General features: G+C 44.4%; 1 protein-coding gene and 1 non-coding gene across 2 annotated transcripts; one reads left to right on the forward strand and one right to left on the reverse strand.

The window, feature by feature from the left end:
* The first annotated feature begins 1,508 nt into the window (after positions 1 to 1,508).
* MSC (musculin) lies at positions 1,509 to 4,462 on the forward strand. Its single transcript, XM_049853922.1, has 2 exons — positions 1,509 to 2,327; positions 3,180 to 4,462. The coding sequence occupies exons 1-2, from the start codon at positions 1,782 to 1,784 to the stop codon at positions 3,264 to 3,266; spliced, it is 633 nt and encodes a 210-aa protein (XP_049709879.1). The 5' UTR covers positions 1,509 to 1,781; the 3' UTR covers positions 3,267 to 4,462.
* A 17,569-nt stretch (positions 4,463 to 22,031) lies between these two features.
* On the reverse strand, positions 22,032 to 22,121 carry TRNAY-GUA (transfer RNA tyrosine (anticodon GUA)). The gene is given in 2 exon segments: positions 22,032 to 22,067; positions 22,085 to 22,121. It is a non-coding gene; the product is annotated as a tRNA-Tyr (tRNA).
* Between the last annotated feature and the right edge of the window lie 347 nt (positions 22,122 to 22,468).

A 22,468-nucleotide genomic window follows, 5' to 3' on the forward strand; every position in this document is an offset into this window, starting at 1 on the left:
GGAGCTTGGGGGCCATTAGGGCAAGAGCAGGTGAACACCTGAGCTGGGTATGAAGACTCAGTTTCCCCCTGTAACACTAATTATATCCCCAAACGCATAGGGTTTTAATTGTTCAGTGGGCTGCTCACAGGGCGCCGAGCTCAGTGACTGGTGGTTAGTGTCCACCTCCAAAGTGAGGAATTATCCTGTAACCAAGTATTGCAATCCCTCAACTTAGGAATTAATGAGACTGCAGTTGTTTCCCTTGAAGGTTTTATGTGGGGTTAGGAATGGGACACAATAATTTTGGGTGCTGCTTCATCCGTTTTTACTTTGGCTGGGCAATTGTGCTGATTTAGCATTCTATATCCAGGAGCACAGGCTGCTAACCAAAAGGTCAGCAGCTGGAATCCACCAGCTGCTCTTTGGAAACCCTATGGGGCAGTTCAGCTCTAACCTTTAGGGTCGCTATGAGTCAGAATCTACTTGATGGTAATGGATTTGGTTTTGGTTTTGATTATCCAGGAGCATGCTTCTCAATACACAATCTCAGATAATACGGGCCCTACACTGGAAACCCTGGTGGCATAGTGGTTAAGAGCCACAGCTGCCAGCCAAAAGGTTGGCAGATCAAATCCACCAGGTGCTCCAGGGAAGCTCTACGGGGCAGTTCTACTCTGTCTTATAGGGTGGCTATGAGTTGGAATCAGACTCCAGACAAAGCGTTGCTGGTAGTTGTTACACTGTAACTCAGCCCGTTAGGACAGAGCCTTCTGTCCTATATATAGTGGTTTAAAAAAAGCAAACATGGAATTCTCAAGATAGTGGAAAATACCGGATACAACACCCAGTGATGTAGCGACTGAAATACTACTGGCCAAGGATTCCAATCATGGATTTTGAGTCCTTATTCTACTGATGAATCTGGTGATTTGGAAACCCTTTCTTAACATCTCTGTGGCTGTTTCAAGTTCTGTAAAGTGGAGATAATAGCACTAAAGTCACAAATGTCGTTGGAAGATGAAACCAACTAATGTAGATTGAAGCGCTGTTGAAAAAGCAGGACCAGAACGAGAGGTAATTGCTGTGGATTGTGGATGTTGTTTGCTTGTTTTTTTTTTTTTTTAATCTTTTCTTGAATAAGCAGTGAGTGATGAATTTTCTAAATTGAGCTCTGCAATTTTTTTTTTTTTTTAAAAGACCGAAGGTCGCGATCCTGGGGTCTTTAAGTCCCTGGCAAATCTTCACCATCGCTAAGATTAGCTCTGGATGGAAGTGAGGTGGGTAGGAACAAGCCCGCCCCACCCCACCCCACCTCGCGCGCACACACACAGACACACACATCTTGCGCAGACAACCCGAGGGTTCGTGGGTCCCCGGGCCCAAATCGCGGCTCTGCAGTTGTCCCCTTCCCCCGCCCCCAACAAAGGCTCCTCTGCGCATAGAAAAGTGGTCCCCACCCCTTCCACGCCCCCGCCCCACCTCTTGCCCCCCTCTCCAAACCTCTCTTCTTTGCCCGGGGTGATTTGTTCTAAGGAGTACAGATAAGTTGTCCTGTCAAAAGGCGCAATTCGCGATTGCGCGCGCGCGGAGTCTGGCCCAGGGTGCAGCTTCTGGGCCGCGCTCTCCTGGGTGAGCAGCCGAGCACGCTTGCTCTGGCCGCCCCGCGCCTCCCGGCCCAGGTCTCGGGTCTTTTCCGTAGCTCTCCCTGGCCCCTGCCTCAGCGAGGGAGCTGAAGGCAGAGACGGCGAGACTGGCCAGGGAGAGAAAGGCGAGCGCGCGTGGGCTCGGGGAACGACGCGATGTCCACCGGCTCAGTGAGCGACCCAGAGGAGATGGAGCTGCGGGTGCTGCAGCGGGGGTACCCAGTTCCCGCCTCCACCGGGCCGCCCCTCCACGCCGCCGAGCGCAGCTACGCATCTCCCAGTGACAACTCGTCTGCGGAGGAGGAGGACCCCGACTGCGAGGAGGAGCGCTGCACGCTGGGCGCGGCCGGGGGCCCAGGAGGCTGCAAGAGGAAGCGGCCCCGTGTGGCTGGGGGCGGCGGCGCAGGCGGCGGCAGCGGCGGCGCCCACGGCAGCGGCGGCAAGAAGCCTCTCCAGCCCAAGGGCTCGGCCGCCGAGTGCAAGCAATCGCAGAGGAACGCGGCCAACGCCCGCGAGCGCGCCCGGATGCGCGTGCTGAGCAAAGCCTTCTCCAGGCTGAAGACCAGCTTGCCCTGGGTGCCCCCGGACACCAAGCTTTCGAAGCTAGACACGCTCCGGCTGGCGTCCAGTTACATCGCGCACCTGCGCCAGCTGTTGCAAGAGGACCGCTATGAGAACGGCTACGTGCACCCGGTGAACCTGGTAGGGGCGCGGCGCGTGAGGCCGGGGGTCGCTCCTTGGCAGCGGACAGTGTCGGGCCCTCGGGGAGGAACCGGGACGGGAGTTCTGGGACAGATAGTGCTGAGTCCAGTTTAGTTCCTCCCAGATCAAGGGAAGGGCCAGCCTATTTCCCGGAGAAAAATCATCTGCGTTTCTGCGTTTGCATCATTCTGTTCATTGTACATGGTGCGTCCCCCAGTCAGAGACATTGGCAAATTTCCCACTTCCGGGGAAGTCTTGGTTCCAGTTGAGTCTACTCAGACTGAATCCAAATCTCCCTTGCCCAACTGTTTCCAGCTAAGAACCTGACAGGCTTGATTCAACAAGACCTACTTTCTGAAAGGGAGGAAAGGCTGGGCTTTATAAAGGAGAGTTTAGACTTTTTAATTTCTACGGGATAGCAAAGGTTTCCCAAACGCGATTTGTCTGGAAAGCCCCTCTCTGACCTGCCAACTCTCCGGGCTTGGGAAAGATCTTCTGCGAGCCTATCCAAGCCCTCCTTCCCACTTGGAGCGGGAGGCTGCTGGGGTGTGTGTGTGTTTGTATGTGTGCTGGGGAAAGGAGTTCAAAAGACAATATCTCAAGTTCATGAAAATTTCGCTGAAGGACCTTGAAGGCAAAATCCTGGAGAAAGCGTGGACACCACAGGTTTTGCAGAATCAACATCCAGTAACATTAAAATTGTAGTTGAGATAAACAAGCAAGTTCCCAGAAGTCTGATTAAAATCTGAGCTGTTTAAAGTCAGGGATAACCCAGGGCTTACTTAGGAGGGCGGTTTCGGTTTGAGACGCTCGTTTCTTCTCTCATATCTGATGCTCTTTTTGAATTTACAGACATGGCCGTTCGTGGTCTCAGGGCGACCCGACAATGACACCAAAGAAGTTTCTGCAGCCAACAGACTATGTGGAACAACCGCTTAGATGGGACCAGAACTCACGGATGGGATTATTCGTTAAATGCGTGTGTTTGGGGGCCACGGAGAGAAGGGAGAGAGCACGAGAACCCCGGAGGATGGGAAGAAATTCTTTGGGAGTAACGAGGTTCCACTGGATTCTCCCTGACCCCCCGCCCCCACCTTTCCCTGGGACTGTGAACACGAGAGGTGGCGGGCGCGGGCGTTCGGTGTGCGGGGGCCCCGGGGCGTGAAGGCAGTCCTTGCAGAGCGCGGACGGCCTCTGCTGCCGCCGATCTGGGCGACCACGCTTTCTCTCTCTGGAAAGAGCCTCCTTCAGTCCTGAGAGCGCGGACCCAGACTCCAACCTCGGGTTTTAGCTGCGTGAACTAAGTCTCGCACTGGAGCCTGAGCCCGGCCCAAAGGGATCAGTTGGTTCCAAGCTGAGCCAGTAAACAGTATGTGATGGTGCGAGTCCGCCCGGGCCAGGCCTTTCACGTCAGACCCTGGTTAGAGCGCTATTTCGATTGGCTTTAAAGACGGAAGCCTTGACTCGAGAGTCGCGTCGGGCTTGTCTTTAAGTTGTAAAGAGAGGAGCGTGGCATATCTGGGCCAGGCGGTGTCCTACCCAGCAGCTCCCTCCCAGCGAGCGGGACAGTCCGCTCCACACCTAGTGGATGGAGACACGCTTTCCGAGAGCGCCGAGCCTCCTTTTGCTGAGGCTGCGTTCTTGCGCCCGGCGAGGAGCGCTTCTTCGGCGCGCTGGGCTTCCGCGCGGTGGTCGGGTCCCCCAATCCTCGCAGGCCTCTACCCCCGAGCTCTGGCCTCTTCTCACCCAGGCTTCTGTTTAGCCCCATCTTCTTCTAGAATCGAGCCACTCTTCCTCCTTCCCCAGCCCTCAGCAGGCTCCAGTCTCCTCCCCAGGACTGAGCCTCCCTACACTCTTCCCCTCTGGCTCCATCCGTTCTCGATCACCCCGAAGGCTTCGGATTTCCCTCATTACACCTCCCCTTCAATCTTTAACCCCTGCCCCCAAGCGCTCACCTGCAGGCACCCCTGTTCGCGTCTGCGCGAAGGAGCGCTCCGGGTGGGCCACTGGGGCGATCGGTGCCACCTGGGGCGGTTCGGTGCCACGTCACCCTGCTCTAGGGGAATGCGCCTTCGTCCCGAAGCTGCACTACCACAGTAATTAGTAAATGTAAATAAATTTATTTTTTTATGAATAATAAAACTCATTGTGAAAATTTTGTGCCCCTGCGGGCTTCAGAATGTGATCTTTGCTGCCGATTACTGAGAGGGTTTTGTCAAAAAGTGAACTTTAAAGGTGTGAGTCTTGGCTCTGGACAGGGCCTCGGGTCATTGTCGCGCGGATGAGGATTTTCTGCAGGTGGAATGGCGGTGACCACATTTGGATCACTGCGTTTCCAATTTTAATCATTAATCTCTCTGATCCTGACCCTTTTTCTCCAGCCGGGGTTCTGGGAAGGCAAGAACTGGGGACTCATGCCCTAAGAGCCTTTGGGGCCAGGGCTACGTTGAGAGACACACACCCCTTAAACTAATACAGGTGCACACCTCTCACAAACGCACACACTGAAAGCTTCCTTCAGCCTAAAGCACACGCCAATGCTTAAAATTGCAAGTAGTTCACGAATCCCCTAAAGCCAACCCACCGGAGTCCCTGGACCTCAGGTTTATCTGGCAGAATAAAAACAAGAAGAGACACCAATTTGTGTTTCAGTAGAGTTTTTCCTTTTTCAAGTTACGTTTATATACCGTTTTTAACTGTGCACCACATCATTTCCATGTTAGTTCTTCCATTTTCATTGCGATTTTTGCAAGAGTTAATAACTTGGAAAACCCAGAACAACTTTGAAAACGCGGGTCTATTTTAAAGCAACATTCTCTTTGTAGGCGGAGTCCTGGTGGCGCAGCGGTAAGGAGCTTCGGCGGCTAACCAAAAGGTCAGCAGCTGCAATCCACCGGGCGCTCCTTGTAAACCCTATGGGTCAGCTCTACTCTGAGTCAGAATGCACTCGACGGTTTTTCTTCCGGTCTCTTTAAAGAATATTTAGAAAATTCAGAAAAGTTCGAAGAATAAAACCACCTAAAGAACTTTCCGATTTGAGATTGTATCCGTATTTTATAAAAGTGAAAAGCAGTTTTCTTGACCAGAGAGAAAACACAGTTGGATTTTAGTTAGGAGGGGAAAACGGAGGTGGGGGAACAAAACATCTCATTTGAACCAAGCCAACCCCAAACTCCAGAGAATTGCTTTTTGAGCGTATATTCTCGGCTTTTGCCTAACCCTGAGGAGGTATCCTGCCTTTGGAATTCAGTCTTCAGCGGCTTGACACCCGGTTGGGCTCTGGGTTTACGTGAGTCGGTCCCTGCGGCAACAGAGGCTTTGCGGTAAGAGAGAGCAGGGTGGATAACTATAACAGGAAATTCTAGTCTGCTCAAAGACACTTTGCCTGTATGTTCCGGGTTGTGGGCTTTGGGGATAGGGTGGGGTGTCTTGCTAGAGGTCAGATCTGATCAAAAGCCGTTTCCAAAGCTTCCAGCAAGAAAACGACGCTGCGCAGTAATTGGTCAAGACCAACCTGAATGTCCAAGAAACCCACCTGGAAACTCAAGCTCTGCCACCAACTATCCTTCACGTGCAAATTGCTTAGCCCGTCTAAGCCTGTTTCCTCCTCTATAAAATGGGGGTAATAATAGTGCTGATCTGGGTTAAGGATATTAATTAACCCTCCTAATATATATATATATTTTTTTTTTTTAATATATAGTGAGAGTCCTGGTGGACAGAGCTCAGCTGGTATCCAAAAGGTCGGCATTTAGAATCCATTAGCTGCTCCTTGAAAACCCTATGGGGCAGTTCTGCTCTGGCTTAGAGAGTCACTATGAGTCGGAATCAACTCGATGGCAACGGGTTTGGTTGGGGTTTAATGTGTAGTGAGAGGCACACTAAATACTGGCAGGCTACCAGAGGAAACCCAGAGGCCAGAGAATGGGCTCTGGCAAAATGAAGACATGTCAAACAGGTGGAACATTTCAGGAATCCAGTCTTTAAGGTTTGGTCCGGTTTTTAGATTGGATCACAACTGTAAAAGAGAAATGTCCCACAAAAGCTGAAAAACAGAGAAAGTGTAACTATCTATATGTGTCGTGAAAAACAGAGAACAAGTATTTGAATAAACAGGGAAATATTTAAGCAAATACTCACAAGTAAAGGATATTTTTAAAATATTTGTTTTTATAATTATATTCTTTCAAGGTAGTTTAGGGATGAACTCATAAATCTCTTGCCCCTGTCCCCTTGTCCATTAAGGTGACAATATTCACTGACTCACATGTATACATAGTGTTGTACACTTTTGTTGCCATTTTTAATCCAATACTTTATAAAGAAGGAGAAAAAACTTTCTCAGGAGTTTTTTTTTGCTTCATAGTTTCTGTACAATGCCAAGAACTATGATGGGGGGGGAGGAAGAAAGGGGTTAATTTCTCAGCCCTAAAGAATCTATGTAGATTGCTCAGCTTCTAGGAAAAGGTTGCTGTTGAGAGAGGCCTTAAGCATCCTAAACCTGTTTTTTTCTTTGTCTGCCATGACTATAACAGGCTCTAAGTGATAGAAAGCCATCCTACAGCATTCCTTATTATTTTTCTCATCATTTTCCCTCAGGGATTTGGGTTGGAGAAATGAGAATCGGGGCTGGAGAACTGGGAAGTTATGAGAAAAAGAGAAGTAAGTACACCCTTAGGGTTTCTTCGATTGAATTGCACTGCTGTGAGAGAAAAGATGAGAAAAAGAAAAAAAATCACTCCTTGTTTAAATAAGTTAATTTTTTCATAAGAAATTTAATGTAAAAAGCACTGGATAAACAAACAGAATAAGCAAATTGAAAAACACTCTGCAAGGGGCTTTTTGAGGGACCAAACCATTATTATTAGTGACACTGACTCAACTGAAGAGAACGAAAATCCCCTTTCACAAACTCTTCCTGATATGAATATAGCAAATGAAATGCTTTCAGCACTGTAATTTTGAAACATTTAGGCGGTTCTTGGTTAAGGACGTTCAATTGATTCCGTGCATATTCTTTTGCACTTGGCTTCAAGGTACAGCTCAACTTTCTTCTGGTGGCTCCTTCCACAGACAGTGACAACGACCCTGGCAATTTAAAAAGGAGGTTTTCACTGACAGTTTTTTTTTTTTTTTTGTGAGAAAAACTTCATAAGTTAATAAAGAAATTAAGACAGATGTTTTCCCCATTAAAAAGCTAAACAGAACACTTTTAATAGCTAATAGGTAGTTTGTTTAACACTTTTGAAAAGAAATTAAAATGATAACTCAGAAATTGTTCCCATATCATTTCAGTCTATTTGGAAGGGCAAAAACAGGCAAATTCATAATTGACTTTTCAGTGCCATATATCTAACTGCCAGGAAAATCCACTTGGCAGTGGTGGGATGGGGATGGGCTCCCTCAGTAACTGAGTGCTTACTGAGTCTCCTTTCAGTGGGAACCTCTGAATAGCCACCTGAGGTTGGCCAGGACATTGCATCTTTGCACCCACCACTCACCATTCATTTTTCTGTTTTGTTGTGCTCTTTGTATTCTTCTTCTTTCTCCCACATCAGTAAAAAATTAATAGCAGAGGAAGTTTTTGCAACCATGACTCTACAAAATATTTCAGAAAGTAGCCACAGCCAGAAATCCATCCAGTTGGAAACATGATTAACACTATGTTAGGAAACTCTATGGGGCAGTTCTACTCTGTCCTATAGGGTCGCTATGAGTCGGAAGCGACGCGACGACACTGGGTTTGCTTTTTTGTTTTTGTTACCAGTTACCACAAATTATCTCAGCCTTCTCCCTTGTCAGCTCTGCTCTCGCCATTTAGAATCCTTCACTGCTTGGGGTAAAGAGGTCTGTGGAGCGATTAAGAGCAGGGCATTTCATTTTGCTAAAAATACAGTGCATGTATTGAATATTATTTATTCTTAACAATGGAATGGGAGGGAAGTGGGGTGTAAGGAGTAAGAGGACTTCTACCTGTTCCTTTTCTTAGTTTGCTTAACAAGGTTATGTATTAGTTTTGTAACTATTTTAAATGCATTTTTAAAAAAAGATTGTGAGCCGCTGAGTCAGACATAGCTGGGTTCCAGTCTAATCTTGCCATTTAGAGGCTGTGTTCCACGGACACCTTACTTCTCTGTGAGCCTTGGCCTCCTTGGTGAGACAGGAGTAATAAATCCTACCTCGTAAAACTGTTTTGTAAATGGATTAATGGCATAATTCTATTAAACACTTGGAAAATGCTCCACAAATGCTAATTTAAAATTTTTTTGTCTTGGTTTTCTTTCCCTTCCTTTTACAATAGTTTACAATATAAAAAATATAATATAAAATAAAAATATAAATATAAAAAATAGTTTACAAATAGTTTTACAATAGTTTAGGTATCCTAAATCCTCACCTGCAAATTTGTTCCATCATTGCTCTTTTCCACTCATATCACCTTGCTTTTATGTCACATCTATTTTTACTGTATTGACTTCTCTTTTTGCCACAAAAAAGACAATCTTATTTGCTTTCCTTTTAAAAAAGAAACACCATAACACTCAGAATTAAAAAAAAAAAAAATTACACATGGAACCAAAAAAATTTTTTTTTTTTTTAAATTTCAAAGTGCAAGATAGACCAATGAATTTTGATGTAACCAAGTACACAAAGCTATTGATGTGATTTCAGATTCCACATTGCAGCAACCTTTAAGAAACTACACTTGTGGAGTTTTGGTGTAGTATCACAGAATATCCACAATTATCTGAAAAGGCTATTAAAATTCTCCTGTCTTCCTAACTATGTATCTATGTGAGGTTGGATTGTCTTCATGTATTTCAACCAAAATAACATGTTACAATAAATTGATGCAAATCCAGATATAAGAATTCAGCCGTCTTCTATTAAGGCAGATATTAAAGAGATTTACAAAAATATAAAACTATGCCATGTCTTAAAATTTTTTGTTTGAAAAATATAGTTATTTTTCATTAAAAATTTCTTGCTTACATTAACATATAATGAGTTTATTATCATATTAAAATGAAGTAATATATTTTTTTAATTTCTCAGTTTTGATATCTAATCCAGTTAATATCAGTAGACATAAGCCATGTAAACAAAAGCTTTCTGGTGTCTTTAAAGATTTTTAAGAGTGTAAAGGAGATCTGAGACTACAGTTTGAGAATTTCTGGCCTAGACAATTGCTAAAAATTAATTGATAAGATTCCAAGGTTTCTTGGTTTTGTGATAATCTCAGTAGGGTAGGGACAGTAGATCATGACTAGGTTGGACACTTGATCAGAAAGAGTCTCTAGAGTGGTTAGGATGATGACTTAGATGGAGCAGGCTTTCTCCATGGAGAGCACCCGTGCGGTCTATCTAGCCAGGAAAGTCAAAGCAGCCAGCCCCTGAGCTGGTTTCATACGGCTGCCCTCAGAAAGACCAGGGCTTCTTTACTGCTTTCCACACTTTCTGGCCTGTCTACATCTCTCCTGCCTCCCATCTAGTTAGGCCTTTGTACTTTCGGACTTTGTAGCCTCAGAGCTGGACCTGGATCAGATGAAGGGAAAGTGATGCCCAAAACTTGTCACTGTAAAATCCCATTGCCTTTACCCAAATATTAATATTCTGGGAGCTATGTTGGAATCATAGCATTATATTGTTCTAATGAAAAAGTTTATTTAGGGAAACATGGGAATCATTTTCACCGATCTTCAATAAAGCAATTTAGGAAAACATGAGGACATTTGTACTGATCTACATAAAGCATTGCTAAGTAGCTGACAAATATATTTATTTACAATAATATTAATTAATTTATATAGAACACAATCCTGAATTAACCAAGTCAATGTGTACACAAACGAAACAAATGAACAAAAATGACAACAACTCAAATGTTCCACAAATACTTTGGAGTCATGACTCTTCAAGTGCAAGGAAAGGATCCAATAAAATAACAAGGGATATGTGGTCCAAGGTACTTGGATGATTCTTAGTGAAACTGTTCCAAAAGTCTGGGGGGAAATTGTACTGAAAGTGACAACACAAACTCCTCAGGCTAAATCCAGTTAGGGACCATTTAAGTTGCAAAAGGCAGTGCTCAGGGAGGTGGAAACAAGGCATTGGAACAAAGTGAGTAAACAGAATATAAACAGAAGTGAGTTGTAGGAGAAGGAAAGTCCATAGTTATAAAACATATATCGAACCTCTGCCATTACTAGAGGTACTCTGTTAGGCATAGCCTAAATGTTATGTTCCTAAGCAGAACATGGTACACCTGTACCACTGGCTTTTCACATGCACAAAACTCTCTTGGAATCCCAAACATTCATGTACTTTAATTATAGGTTTTTCTTCAAATTACTTTGATGGAATAGGCTAAGCTACTCACCTTCTCTGACTCAGTCCTTCTTTAACTAACAATATTTCTTTGGAGACATGGGTTGGAATGGAGTTGGCCCTGTTAGACTGTGGGCTGCCTAGTCACCAAAGATGTTCCCTAATGATCCACACCTCCAGTGTTCATGCCTTTAAGCAGGGCTGTCTCTGAGGCTTGCATTAATCGGTGGAAGGCAGCAGAAGTGACTCTCGGTCAGGTCCAGGCCTACACCTCAAGAAAGACTAGCAGCTTCTGCTTATCTGGGAACCTGGGCTTCCATCTAAGAAGTCCAGCCACCTTGCTGAAGCGACTACATGGAGAAGCCACATGAAAGAGAGAGAAGTCCTGAGGCCACAGGAAGGAGAACTGAGGAACTCAGCCAACAGTGAGGACTGAGGCCCCAGGCTTGTGATCTCACTCGATCCATTACGGCTAGCCATCGGAACTGTCTTTGCTGAGAGTGAAGAAGCTATTGTGAACAGAGAGCAGAGAGGAGCTGTCTCTGCTGTGCCCTGCTCCATTTCCTGACACACAGAATCCTGAAAGATGATAAAATGGCTATTGCGTTAAGCTATTACTTTTGGTTTGTTAATCAGCAACAGATAACAAAACAGATGGTCAAGCAAATTCTCATGTCAGTCATTTATTCAAGGAATATTTATTGATCATCTGCTACAAGCCAGATCAGTGCTAGATGCTGGCTATACCAGAATGAATTAGAGACCTGTAAAGAGGGAGACAGACAATAGGCCAATAACTGAAGTGCAGTGTGCCAAGTGCTATGAGAGAAGGTAGCACTCTGGGAGGAAGGACACAAACCCCAGCCATTGAGGGTCATGGAGGGCTTCCCAGAGAGCTGACTGGGAGGCTAGTATTGGAGGAGTACTGGACAGGGCAGACCAGAAAGAACTGTAAATGGTTGAGGACTCCCACTATTGAGCCAGTGACTGGGGTTAGCAGCTACTAAGGTAATTAAGGGAAACCCTGGTGGCGTAGTGGTTAAATGCAAAGGGTTGGCAGTTGGAATCCACCAGGCACTCCTTGGAAACTCTATGGGGGAGTTCTACTTCGTCCTATAGGGTTGCTACAAGTTGGAATCGACTCAACGACACTGGGTTTAAGGTAATTAAGAGCATGGACTCATAAATTACTTAAAATCACTGAGCCTCAGTTTTCTCAGTTGTTGAAGGATAATAATAGAATCTACCTGATGGGGTTGTTGTGACGATTAAATGCAGTAACAAAGGTAAAATACTTAGCAGAGTGCCTGGCACATAGTAAGTACTTAACAAGTACTAGTCTGTTAGTATCATCGTCATCACCATCTTGAGATGGCCTTCATGTACCCTTGGCATGCTTTGAGCAAGTGCCTAGGAGCACAGCCCTGCCAATTCAGAGTCACTAATTGGTGGCACAGTGGTAAAGAGCTTGGCTGCTAACCAAAAGGTTGGCAGTTCACATCCACCAGCTGCTCTTTGGAAACTCTGTAGGGCAGTTCTACTCTGTCTTATAGGGTCACTATGAGTTGGAATCAAGTTGAGGGCAAAGGATTTTTTTTTTTTTTGTACTTAAATCTTTAACCATCTTTAACTGTGATTCTGTTTCAGCTCTCTCTTTTTGGTTGGCTCCTTCAGAAATTTTGAGATTCTCAAGGTATTCATTTGCATGATAAGCAACACATCTTTCTCATACTGAGGATGTGAAAATAGAGTCTTAAAATATATCCATCTGGTCAGGAGGGCTGGATAGAAAAGTGTGCAGATTGATTACAGGGTCACCACAATATATCAGGGTCAAAAACAACACCCACAACCTGTGTTGACTGCGATCCACAAGGATGCTCTCCTGCTTTTCAGCTCCTCTGTAATCTATCCCAGAAACCTCTGGTCGCTTGGTTGCTAGACTAAGAACCTGTGACAAAGGGAGGGAAACTTAAGACACTATGGCCAGGGCCGTTTACTAGCAGGTCCAGGATTAGAATTCACAGACTCTGAGTTTCCCATTGGCAATCAGCCCAACCAATCTGAAGGACACCAACAGATAAGAACTTGGCACTGTGACAGCTAGTTTTGCAGCTGCTTTCCATGCGAACGAGTGGGAGTCTGTGTGGGGTGGTGAGCAGAGCTTCCTGACAACCTGACTTGTTGGGTGGCCCTGGGCAATCTCTCACTTTTCCAGCTTTGGTTTCTCACCTAAAACCAGAGACCTGGCTAGATGAAGCCTTAAGTCCCTCACAGGTCTCCAATGCTCTGTTTCTTTAGAGTTTTCTGAACAATTAAGTTTCCTACAGTCTGTTTTTATATTACAATTGATGAAGGCTGAAAGCCTGAGCAGAAGGACAAAGCCAATTTACAATGTTTTTGTTGTTGTTGTTAATTGCTCTGGAGTTGATTCCCACTCATGGCAACCCCAACAGAGTAGAACTGTTGCATAGGGTTTTCTTGGCTGTAATCTTAATGGAAGAAGATCTATAGGCCTATCTTCCATGGAACCTCTGGGTGGATTTGAACCAGAGCTTTGAACTGGTTCTGCCTGGTTCAGTCATGACTGATGAAGCAAAACCCAAACAGACTCTAATTTTAAAAATGTGGGCATACCAGAACAAGAACAGGAATGGAAAAAATTATGGGTCTAAACCCTGCTAGAAACTTAATCTCCCTCTCAGAAGCGTAGCACGTGCGTTGCATAGCAACTATCTTAGTCATCCAGTGCTGCTATAACAGAAATACCTCAAGTGGATAGCTCTAACAAAGAGGAATTTATTCTCTCACACTCTAGGAGGCTAGAAGTCCAAATTCAGGGTGCCAGCTCAGGGGGAAGGCTTTCTCTCTCTGTTGATTCTGGGTGAAGGTCCTTGTCATCAGTTTTCCCCTGGACTAGGAGCTTCTAAGCACAGGGACCCTGGGTCCAAAGGACTTGCTCTGCTCCCAGCACTGCTTTCTTGGTGATGAAAGTTCCCCTTGTCTCTCTGCTTCCTTCTCTTCTTTATATCTCAAAAGAGATTGATTTAAGACACAACCTAATCTTGTAGATTAAGTCCTGCCTCATTAACATAACTACCTCTAATTCCACCTCATTAACATCATAAAAAACAAAAACCCACTGCCATCGCCACCAGGGTTTCCTTAACATCATAGAGGTAGGATTTATAACACATGAGAAAATCACGAGATGACAAAATGGTGGACAATCACACAATCCTGGGAATCATGATCTAGCCAAGTAAACACACATGTTTTTTTTTGTGGGGGAGGGGGACACAATTCAATCCTTAACAGCAACCAAATCTCTTGACCAGGAGAGTCAGAAACAGCAGTGCCTTGTTGAAAGATGGCGGCCAACTGGGTACTGCTTTGAATGTATGCAGGGCTTCACGGTCCTGGCAATAATCCAGTCTCACGCATCAGGCTCCTAAAAGGGCTCACTCTTCCAAGTCTCTCATTCCAGGGCTTAGACCAGTAATTTTTCCCATTCCGGTTATCATTCCGCTTCACCCAAATTTTAAAAATTAAAAAAAAATTGGGTCTGTTCTAATTTTGCTTCATCAGCTGTGATTGAACTGGTATGAACCCATTCGAAGCCCTTGTTTGAACTGCCAACCTTTAGGTCACCAACCAAACCAAAAACCCACTGCGGTTGAGTTGATTCCGACTCATAGCAACCCTAGAGGACAGAGTAGAACTGCCCCATAGTGTTTCCAAGGAGCGCCTGGCAGATTCGAACTGCCAACCTTTTGGTTAGCAGCCATAGCACTTAACCACTATACCACCAGGGTTTCTTTTAGGTCACCGGTCAAGTGCAAATGAGCTCACCTCTCAGTTGTCCTTGGACTTGTTCTGCAGATGGTCTGTGATATTTCTCTGTGCTTTAATTGTCGACGATAAACTTCAGCACAGATTCTCCATTTCTGTGATAAGTACCCAGTCTTGCAAAGTTACAAAAGGTTTCTTTTACATAATAGAGAAATCATATAAGAACAGCAATTGTGGCATTTAAAGCTATTTCATTCTAAAGGCAGATTTTTGTTGTACTAAAAAGTCATGACACAAGATTTGTCAGACCTTTTAACAAACATTCTGTGATTGTGTTTGATTTGCCCCAGAGGAAAAAAAACATAATGGAAAAACCCCAGATCCAAATAAAAAAGCCCCTAGCAAAAAAGTATGATATATTACACAACTAATGGTTTTCTTCAAATTCTTGGAAGCCTAAGAAATGTCAAATTTTAGTCTATTATTTCAAGAATCTAGTGAGAGATTTTTTTCCCACTTCTTTAAGTAGAGCATTTTCCCATTGCCTTCAAGCAGCACTTTTCATCTTTCTCTGTTCTTTCTCAAAATGTGTTGCAGGTGTTTCTACAATCATACCTTTAAGCTTGTTTCGTATCTCCAGGTGGGATTCACCTGAGCTCAGAGTGGTTAGAAAGCCCACTATGCTTTCCGTGTGGAGAATGGATCGAAGGAGGTATGAATTGGACAATCTTGGCAAGAGAAAATAAGGGTCTTGACTGGGACAGTGGCAGTGGGGATACAAGGCAATGGATTCAAGAGGAGTTTTACTGCTGGGATTAAATTGATTTGGTTGTAGACTGGTGAAAGACAACAATAAATTAATGATAACTACAAGGTATCTAAGTTGGGCCAGGCGGTCAACAGTAAAGTCAACATGAGTCATCATTTATCACTAAAGTTTAAAAGGGCAAGTTTGAAAAAGCGCGTAATTTAGAAACTGTACCGTTCACTCAGAAACTCTGCTGGTCATTGGCCTAAGGAGATCCAATTTGGTCTTGTTCCAGGGGTTTAGATCCTAAGAGGGTTCACTACAGGGAGAAGAGGTCTGCTCACCTCAGAGACGCAGAGCTTGGCAACAATGTCCCTGCCTCGGTTCTGTGTGTGCAAACCATTTTTCTTTCATTAGACTGTAAACTTTTTGACAGCAGGCATCATGGCTTTTCATTTTACATCTTTATGAAATTATAACCCCCAACTGTCTAAGACAGATGCTCAGTAAATATGTGAGGAATTACTCTTGATAGAAAATAGTTATTTTTACTCTTTGTTTAAATTATTTTTCTGTTGTAAAGTGATGGTGATTTGATTTGGGAACATAAGTCCTGTGAACAGATGCATAACTAAGGTATGGCAGGTAGGGCGTGTCCCCTGGGAGCCACCTGAGGAGGAAGGTGCTAATGAATAGCTTCTATTGGCCATTGCAGTTTCCACAGCCAGCTGTGAGAGATTATTCAGAAATTGAAAACTAATTGCCATAGTCATTATTTTCCATTGATAAGCCCCTGCCCTTGGAGCCACCTGAGTTATGTAGTCATCACAGACAACAAGGATAGAGTGCATTTAATTAGTCACTAGGGTTGCCATGAGTCAGAATGGACTCAATGGCAACAGGTTTGGTTTTGGTTAGTGCTTGACAAGTTAGGATAATTCCTGTTGACAGAGGACAGGCAGCGCATCAGCTCTGCACAGAATCTGACAGGTCTAGGGATCCCTCAGAGAGAAAGCAAATTTACTGGGTGAGTCCAATAAAAGGACAAAAGTTTTAAAATTGGAAGAGGCAAATTAATATTGTAAACGTACGGTATGCTGTATACTTCACAATATTATCCCTTTTAAGGGTCTCATCTGACCTGTTAGTAGGCTTTGTGATTATTCTCATTTTACAGATAGGAAAATTGAGACTCAACAAGTTCAGTACCTTGCCAAGGGCCACACAGGAGATAAGTGGCAGAGGCAGAGTTTAAATCAGATTCCCTCTAGTTTGGAATCTGAGCCCTTTACCGGCCCTGTATTAGCTTCCGCAGGCTGCTGTAACAAAGCACCACAACTGGGGGCTTAAACAATAGAGACATTCTGTCATAGTTCTGGAGGCTAGAAGTCCAAAATCAAGGTGTCAGCAGAGCCATGTTCCTTTCAAAGGCTCTAGGGAAGACCCCTTCCTTCCTTGCCTCTTCTGGTAGTTGCCAGCCATCCTTGGTGCTCCTTGGTTTGCAGCAGAGTAACTCCCATCTCTGCCTTGGTTATCACATGGACTTCTTCCCTGTGTCTCTTCATACCACCTTCACCTCTCTGTATCCACATTTCCCTCTTCCTTTAAGGATACGAGTCACTGGATTAGGGCACACCCTAATCCAGTATCACCTTACTTTAACACGATTACACATGTAAAGACCCTGCTTCCAATAAGGTCACATACACAAGTAAGAGGTGGTCATGAATTTTAGAGGGTACCGGGCACCCAGTGTAAGCCCTGTCCATTTGCTTCTCTAAGACACATCTGTCAGGTGTGAGAGGAAGCTGGTAGGAAGATGGTACCCTCCAAATCAGCCACCTTAGGTTTAAGAGTTAACGTGAAACAATAGATGAGCCACAGGGTTATACCTAGTTCTGAGTATTTAAAATAGCTGGAAGTAAGGAAAGGAGCAGGTCTGTCTGCTTAGTTGGATGTGCCAGCCAAGCAGCCCAGGAAAAGGCACTTGTCACCTATAAACACATTTGTTTCTTTTTGTTTTTCTCTTTATCTCCTAATGAAGATGATTTGAAAAATGCCCAATTTATGTGTGCTGAGCTAAAGAGAGAATATATCTATTCCTACTTGAGATTTTTAGCTCACAGAATTACATTGGCCTTTTAAAGAGCCCTATGCACCAATGGTGCTGAAGGAAGAAGTTCCAGCTGCACTGAAGGCCTTGGTGAAAAACAAGGCTCCAGGAATTGGTGGAATACCAGTTGAGATGTTTCAACAAAAAATGCAGCACCAGCGGTGCTCACACGTCTATGCCAAGAAATTTGGAAGACAGCTACCTGGCCAAACGACTGGAAAAGATCCATGTTTATGCCTATTCCCAAGAAAGGTGATCCAACAGAGTGTGGAAATTATCAAACAATATCATTAATATCATGTGGAGGCAAAATTTTGCCGAAGATCATTCAAAAGTGGTTGCAGCAGTATATTGACAGGGAACTGTCAGAAATTCAAGCTGGATTTAGAATAAGAAGTGGAGCCAGGGATATCAGAGCTGATGTCAGATGGATCCGGGCTGAGAAGAGAGAATACCAGAAAGATGTTTACCTGTGTTTTATTGACTAAGCTAAGGCATTCAACTGTGTGGATCATAACAAATTATGGATCACATTGTGGAGAATGGGAATTCCAGAACACTTAATTGTGCTCATGAGGAATCTGGACATGGATCAAGAGGCAGCCGATTGAACAGAACAAGGGGATACTGCCTGGTTTAAAGTCAGAAAAGTTGTGCATCAGGGTTGTGTCCTTTCACCATACCTATTCAATCTGTATATTGAACAAATAATCTGAGAAGCTGAACTTTATGAAGAAGGACCGGACGTCAGGATGAGAGGAAGACTCATTAAAACCTGTGTTATGCAGATGATACAACCTTGCTTCCTGAAAGTGAAGAGGACCTAAAGCACTTACTGATCAAGATCAAAGACTACAGCCTTCAGTATGGATTACACCTTAGCGTAAAGAAAACAAAAATCCTCATACCTGGACCGATAAGCAACATCATGTTAAATGGAGAAAAGATTGAGGTTGTCAAGGACTTCATTTTACTTGCATCCGCAATCAACACCCATGGAAGCAGCAGTCAAGAAATACAAAGACGCATTGCATGGGGCTAATCTGCTGCAAAAGATCTCTTTAAAGTGTTGAAAAGCAAAGATGTCACCTTGAGGACTAAGGTGCTCCGGACCCAAGCCAGGGTGTTTCCAATCGCCTCGTATGCGTGTGAAAGCTGTACAATGAATAAGGAAGATTGAAGAAGAATTGATGCCTTTGAGTTGTGTTGGCAAAGAATATTGAATATACCATGGACTGCAAAAAGAATGAATGAACAAATCTGCCTTAGAAGCAAAGATGGTAAGACTACGTCTCAATTACTTTGGACATGTTATGAGGAGGGATCAGTCCCTGGAGAAGGAAATCATGCTTGGTAAAGTAGAAGGTCAGTGAAAAACAGGAAGACCTTCAGCAAGGGGGATTGACATAGTGGCTGCAACAATAGCAACAATTCTGAGGATAGCGCAGAACCGGATAGTATTCTCTTCTGTTGTGCATAGGGTCGCTGTGAGTCCAAACCAACTCGATAGCACCTAACAACAGCAAACAGCTCTAGGAGCCCTGGTGGCACAGCGGTTAAGAGCTATAAGCCGCTAACCAAAAGGTCAGCAGTTCACATCCACCAGCAGCTCCCTGGAAACCCTGTGGGGCAATTCTACTGTGTCGTGTAGGGTCACTATGAGTTGGAATGGACTCTATGGCAACGGGTAGTAGTAGTAGCAGCAGTAAGGAGCCCTCATGATGCAATGGTTAAGTGCTGAAAGGTCTATGATTCAAACGCATCAATGCTTCTGCAGGAGAAATGACCTGATAATCTGCTCCCGTAAAGATTACAGCCTAGGAAACCTTATGGGGCAGTTCTACTCTGTCCTATAGTCTCTACGAATTGGACACGACACACAAAAACAAGGGGCCCTGGTGGCTCAAGGGTTAAGCATTTGGCTGCTAATTGAAAGGTTGGTGATTCGAACCCACCCAGCAGCTCTGAAGGAGAAGGGCTTGGCAATCTGCTTCCATAAAGATTACAGCCTCAGAAACCCTATAGGGCAGTTCTACTCTGTCACAGGGGGTTGCTATGAGTTGAAAATTGACTCAGTGGCACCTAACAACAACAACACAGGGAGGCCAGTGGAGTCCCAGGGTGGTGCAAATGGTTAGCACTGCTAATGGAAAGGTTAAAGGTTCGAGTCCACCCAGAGGCATCTCAGAAGAAAGGTCTGGCAATCTACTTCAAACACCTACTAAAAACACCAGGTATTGAAACCCTGTGGAGCACAGTTCTACTCTGACACACATGAGGTCGCCTGACAGGGGTGGATTAATCAGTAAGCACATTATATACTGGTTTGCATTGAGCAAAGTATGCTCGGGCTTAATTGTGTTTACTTGATAATCTGTGATGAGCAATTTCACATGAGTTTCTCCACATCGTTGACGTGGTAGGGTACAGGTGAAATTGTGTACTGCAGATTGGTGGGAAGGCACAACTGGGCCCATGTGTACCTTGCTTATCGGGTAATCCAGGCTTGGGTTGCCATTAGCTGGACTGGATTCGGCAACAACTGTTTTTTGTTTTGTTTTTGGAGAGCCCAGAAGTGGAGGCAGGAAGTGGCCAAGCTGAAGATGGGAGAAGAATTGCTGGAGGAAAATACTAAGGTAGGAGAGCCAGAAGAGCCATGACCAAGGGCTTCTTCTCAGCACGAGTTTTCTCTGAGTCTCCCCACTGTGCCTAGAATAGTCGATCATCTCTGTACATGCTTCATAGATGCCTGTTGAATTGAATTGGAGGAAGAAATACAGATTTCCATTAGTGATGGATGATCACTATTTTTCATCTTCGCCAAGGACAGGAAAATTGAAACATATAAGAATTAGGGTAGACTTAATGAAAGTTCCCTGAGAGAGAAGTTTTCTGTCTGGGATTAAGGATTAGGAATTTGTGGTATTAATGAAGGAACCTGTGGTATTTCCTATAGATTTTATATAACCATAAAACCATAGCATCTTAGAGCTTGTTGTTATTAGTTGTCGCCGAGTCAATTTCTAGTAGGCGTCTTATAATCTACTTCATCTTTATCACGGTATTCTTTAAAATAATAACAAAATAAAGATTAACCTAATTGGTTACCATGATTGCCTGACCATGGACTCTTATGCAACAACTAAAACTTATGGTCCCCAAAGTGCGTAACTACATGGGAAAGCTTTATGATACGAGCAGGATAAGAAATTGCAATTAAAATAATGACAAAGCCAAAGTAATCAAACCGTTTTTACAGACAAGGAAATTGAAGCTGGATCATTGGAAATTGGATGTGTTTCTCATCTATCTGGGATTTTAGACAAAGACCCTACTTAAAGGTTTGGTTTTTATCCCCTTGTCATTCAAGGCCATTTCTTGTGTGTCTCTTTTACAGCTTCCTCTTCATTCTCTCGTCCATCCCAAACCCTACCTCCCTGACCTGCAGAATTAATTCTTACCTATTTTCCTGCAATGCTGTAGATACGTGTTCATTTTTTAACAAGCTTCTATTAAAAAGTAATATATGTTATTGGGTATAATGTAACCCCAACTTCAAGGGCAGGATTACATCTGTCAATGGATGTCTCCACACTCGCTTATTTGCACACATGCCCACTGGTTCTGCTATTCCGGAAGTTCCTTGCATTCCCAACGCTAACCACAGGGTCTAATAGGGAAAATCCTTGAACTGAAGGCGGCCAAGATTCTTAGCTCCACGTGGTCTATTCTGGGCACAGCGGGATGGGATTTGCACGCCATCTTGTGGTCATCGTATAAGCCTGCACCAAACCCTTTGCCAGACGTGTAAGCCCTGACCACCACTCCCACCCGCCTGTCAGTTTGTAGTATTGTGGTGGCTTGCCTGCTGCTGTTATGCTGGAAGCCCTGCTATACCAGCAGGGTCGCCTATGGCAGACAGGTTTCAGCAGAGCTTACAGACTAGGAAGAAAGGCCTGGTGTTTACTTCCAAAAATTAGCCAGTGAAAACCTTATGGATCACAACAGAACACTGTCTGACTCACTTGCTTTGGGCACGTCATCGGGAGGGATCAGTGGCTGGAGGAAGACATCATGTTCAGTGCAGGGCCAACAAGGGTGAAGGAGATCCCTGATGAGATGGACTGACATAACAGCCACAAAGATGAACTCAAACATGCTGGTGGTGATCATGAGGAAGACACAAAACAGGGCAACTTTTCGTTCTGTTGTACATAAGGTCACCGTGAGTCAGAATCAACTCCACCACAGCTCACAACAGCCTAATAGTTCTTGAGGTTACTTTTTGCCTTTCTTCCAGTTCAAACAGTTTAGGTAACTGGTGGTGAATACTAGGATTGGGGTTATGCACCTTCATACTTAATGTACAAAAAAAAAAAAACAAAGACCCCAAATTCTTTAGTACCGAAACATTCTGTCTCATCCCAGGTTCCTAGAAAACAGAGCCTGAAGTAAAAGTGTGTGTGCTAATATCTTATTAAAAAACAAAATAAACAGTTGCCACTGAGTCAACTCCAGCTTATGGTGACCCCACACGTGTCAGAGCAGAGTTATGCTCTAAGTCATCTACCAAAAAAAAAAAAAACCAAACCCACTTCTGTCGTGTCGATTCCAACTTATAGCAAGCCTATAGGACAGAGTAGAACTGCTGACCTTTTGGCTAGCAGCCATAGCACTTAACCCCTACGCCACCAGGGTTTCCAAATAAAAAGCATCAGGTACCTCCTTCGAGCCGGAATCGAACCAGCGACCTAAGGATATCCACACATGTCCTGTCTACAGTCCTCCGCTCTACCAGCTGAGCTATCGAAGGGTGCCTAAGTCATCTAGTGGTGCTATAACAGAAATGCCACAAGCGGATGTCTTTAACAAACAAATTTATTCTCTCACAGTCTAGGAGGATAGAAGTCCAAATTCAGGGTGCCATCTCCAGGGGAAGGTTTTCTCTGTCAGTTCTGGGGAAAAGTCCTCATCATCAGTCTTCCTCTGGGTCTAGGAGTTTCTCACTGCAGGAACCCCGGGTCCAAAGGACATGCTCTGCTTCCAGCACTACTTTCTTGGTGGTATGAGGTCCCCCGTCTCTCTGCTGGCTTCTCTCTTTTATATCTCCAAACAGATTGACTCAAGACACAGCCTAATCTTGTAAATTGAGTCCTGCCA

Source organism: Elephas maximus, chromosome 15 (assembly GCF_024166365.1).
Source record: "Elephas maximus indicus isolate mEleMax1 chromosome 15, mEleMax1 primary haplotype, whole genome shotgun sequence".
Classification (NCBI taxonomy): Eukaryota; Metazoa; Chordata; class Mammalia; order Proboscidea; family Elephantidae; genus Elephas; species Elephas maximus.

Excerpts from the sequence above, each read along its gene's own strand:
- MSC (XM_049853922.1), top strand. The coding sequence starts at position 1,782 with ATGTCCACCGGCTCAGTGAGCGACCCAGAGGAGATGGAGCTGCGGGTG. Across the intron at positions 2,328-3,179 it reads ACGTGCACCCGGTGAACCTG|ACATGGCCGTTCGTGGTCTC; the intron begins GTAGGGGCGCGG and ends TTGAATTTACAG.